This window comes from Callionymus lyra, unplaced genomic scaffold, assembly GCF_982586985.1.
Source record: "Callionymus lyra unplaced genomic scaffold, fCalLyr1.hap1.1 HAP1_SCAFFOLD_89, whole genome shotgun sequence".
NCBI lineage: Eukaryota > Metazoa > Chordata > Actinopteri > Syngnathiformes > Callionymidae > Callionymus > Callionymus lyra.
In genome coordinates, this window is record NW_028258586.1 from 120,001 (window position 1) to 122,500 (window position 2,500).

At 46.8% G+C, this 2,500-nt stretch overlaps 1 protein-coding gene across 4 annotated transcripts in view; it reads left to right on the forward strand.

Moving 5' to 3' along the window:
- The window catches only part of srms (src-related kinase lacking C-terminal regulatory tyrosine and N-terminal myristylation sites), a 14,993-nt gene that overhangs the window by 196 nt on the left and 12,297 nt on the right, over positions 1-2,500 (forward strand). For 3 of the 4 annotated variants that reach the window (XR_015709952.1, XM_087782562.1, XM_087782561.1), the window contains exons 1-2: positions 1-574; positions 1,511-1,632. The exon at positions 1-574 is cut by the window's left edge. Coding sequence is in view for 3 of the 4 variants with exons in the window: in XM_087782562.1 (XP_087638688.1) it covers positions 192-574; positions 1,511-1,632 (505 nt within the window). In the remaining variant the exon portion in view is untranslated. The remainder of the gene's footprint in view (positions 575-1,510; positions 1,633-2,500) is intronic. The other variant, XM_087782563.1, reaches the window with a different exon arrangement.

A 2,500-nucleotide genomic window follows, 5' to 3' on the forward strand; every position in this document is an offset into this window, starting at 1 on the left:
GGTTCGGTACTGACTCAGGATCCGGTTCGAGCGACGATGAGGTTCTGAAGGTCCGAGTCCCTGCAGCTCCAGCCCGTGAGTTTCCGCATTCCCTCCCGCAGAGCTCGACACCAGAACCGGTTCCTCCGGATCCGCAGCCAAACATGTTTCCATGAGCGAGACCCGGACCTGGAGCGTCTTCATGTCCCGGGATGGAGAGCTGCTGCCGCTCCTGCCTGCCGTGCCTGGCCCGGCTCTGGAACTGGATCTGGCCGGACTTTCGCTACCCGAGTGTGTCTCACAACAACAACCACGTGATCGCAAACCCCGCCGTGACCCAGCAGGAGATCCGAACCGTGTCCGCCAACATCCGGGCTCCGTCGCCCAAGAAGCGTCCGGTCCAGTTGTACGCGGCTCTGTTCGACTTCGAGGCCCGAAGCGACGACGAGCTGACGGTGAAGGAAGGAGACAAACTGTCGGTGATCGAGAAGCGAGGAGACTATGTTCTGGCCAAGAAGCTCACCGGGTCCCTGGAGTCTGGACTCATCCCGGCCAACTACGTGGCTCTGCTGCAGGACGAGTTCGCCAAACACAAGTAGGTCCAACACGTCCTGGTACCGCTGGTTCTGTTGTGTTCACACCTCAGGTCAAGAAGAGAGTGAAGCCGAGGTGGACGAGTCTGACTCTGTAGTTGGAGTCAGAGTCAGAGTCAGTGTCAGACTCTGACTCTGACTCTGACTCTGACTCTGACTCCATCTACAGTCTGAGTCTGAGTCAGAGACTCACAGGATCATCAGATAAATATCACCAACTCTTGCTCAATTTAAAATCATTTTAATTTAATTTTTATCATTTGTTCCTTTTATTTTCATGTCAAAACATGAATCGTTTCTGCATCAACGTTGATCTTCACGTGTTGCTCAAGAATCCCTTGTATGTTCATCAGAACACGCGTGTCGTGTAGAACGTGATCTCGTGAGCCTCGAACACTTTGATATTGTTTATTTATTATTGTTATTGATCGACACGTAAACATGTTTAAAACCTGCAGAACTTCAGCAGAAGTTGCTCCTCACCTGTCAATCATAATAACGTGTCACGTCCTCACAGAGAAGGTCACAGAGAAGGTCACGAGTCGTTCTTCGTTCGATTGATCTCAAACCTTCAAGGTCACCAAAGGTCAACAACATTTGAATGTTGAGCGTCTTAAACTCATTTTGACATGTTTGATCAATTTCGTTAAGTTGCCGTTGCTACGGTAACGAAACCAGGAACACGTTTTGTAATCTTTTCCCTTTTTCTTTACAATCAAATCCTTCATTTTTCCCAAAACTACTGCATCAATAAAAACCTGGAATCTTGTTGTTCGGAGCTTCAAGGTCGTCATAAATACTATCATTTCTTCTGTTTCCACGACATCCGTCTTGAGTTCACGTGAGATGTTGACGCAGATGTTCATCAGATTCCTGGACCTGCAGCAGCTTCAAGGTGTGGATGACATCAGAGTGTTGTGGTAACATCATGTCTGCAGGTGGTACTACGGGAATATCAACCGCATGAAAGCTGAGAAGCTGCTGCTCGCCGCCCAAAACAAAGATGGCTCCTTCCTGGTCCGCATCAGCGAGAGCCACAGCGACGAGTACACCATCTCAGGTGAGACACGTCAGGACCTCCTTCTCGTCTCAGCACCAGGAGCTCACGGAGGAGCTTCAGCTCGTCCTTGTTCCTCCGAGACTTTAGAATCTTCTTCATCGAAGAACGACCTCCAAACCATCAACATGACCTTCAGTAGCTGGACCCTCTCGCTCGCCCTTCCCTGCATCTCTCTCTTCTGACTGGATGTATATATGGAAGGATGGATGATGGATGGATGATGGATATATGGATGGATGGATGGATGATGGATATATGGATGGATTGATGGATGGATGATGTGACGGATGATGGATATATGGATGGATGGATGGATGATGGATATATGGATGGATTGATGGATGGATGATGTGACGGATGATGGATATATGGATGGATGTATATATGGATGGATGGATTGATGGATGGATGTATATATGGATGGATGGATGATGGAAGGATGATGTGATGGATGATGGATATATGGATGGATGTATATATTGATAGATGGATGATGTGATTGATGGATGATGGATGGATGATGGATATATGGATGGATTGATGGATGGATGATGTGACGGATGATGGATATATGGATGGATGGATTGATGGATGGATGTATATATGGATGGATGGATGATGGAAGGATGATGTGATGATGATGGATATATGGATGGATGTATATATGGATGGATGGATGATGTGATTGATGGATGATGGATATATGGATGGATGTATATATGGATTGATGGATGATGTGATGGATGATGGATATATGGATGGATGGATGATGGATATATGGATGGATGTATATATGGATGGATGGATGATGTGATTGATGGATGATGGATATATGGATGGATGTATATATGGATGGATGGATGATGTG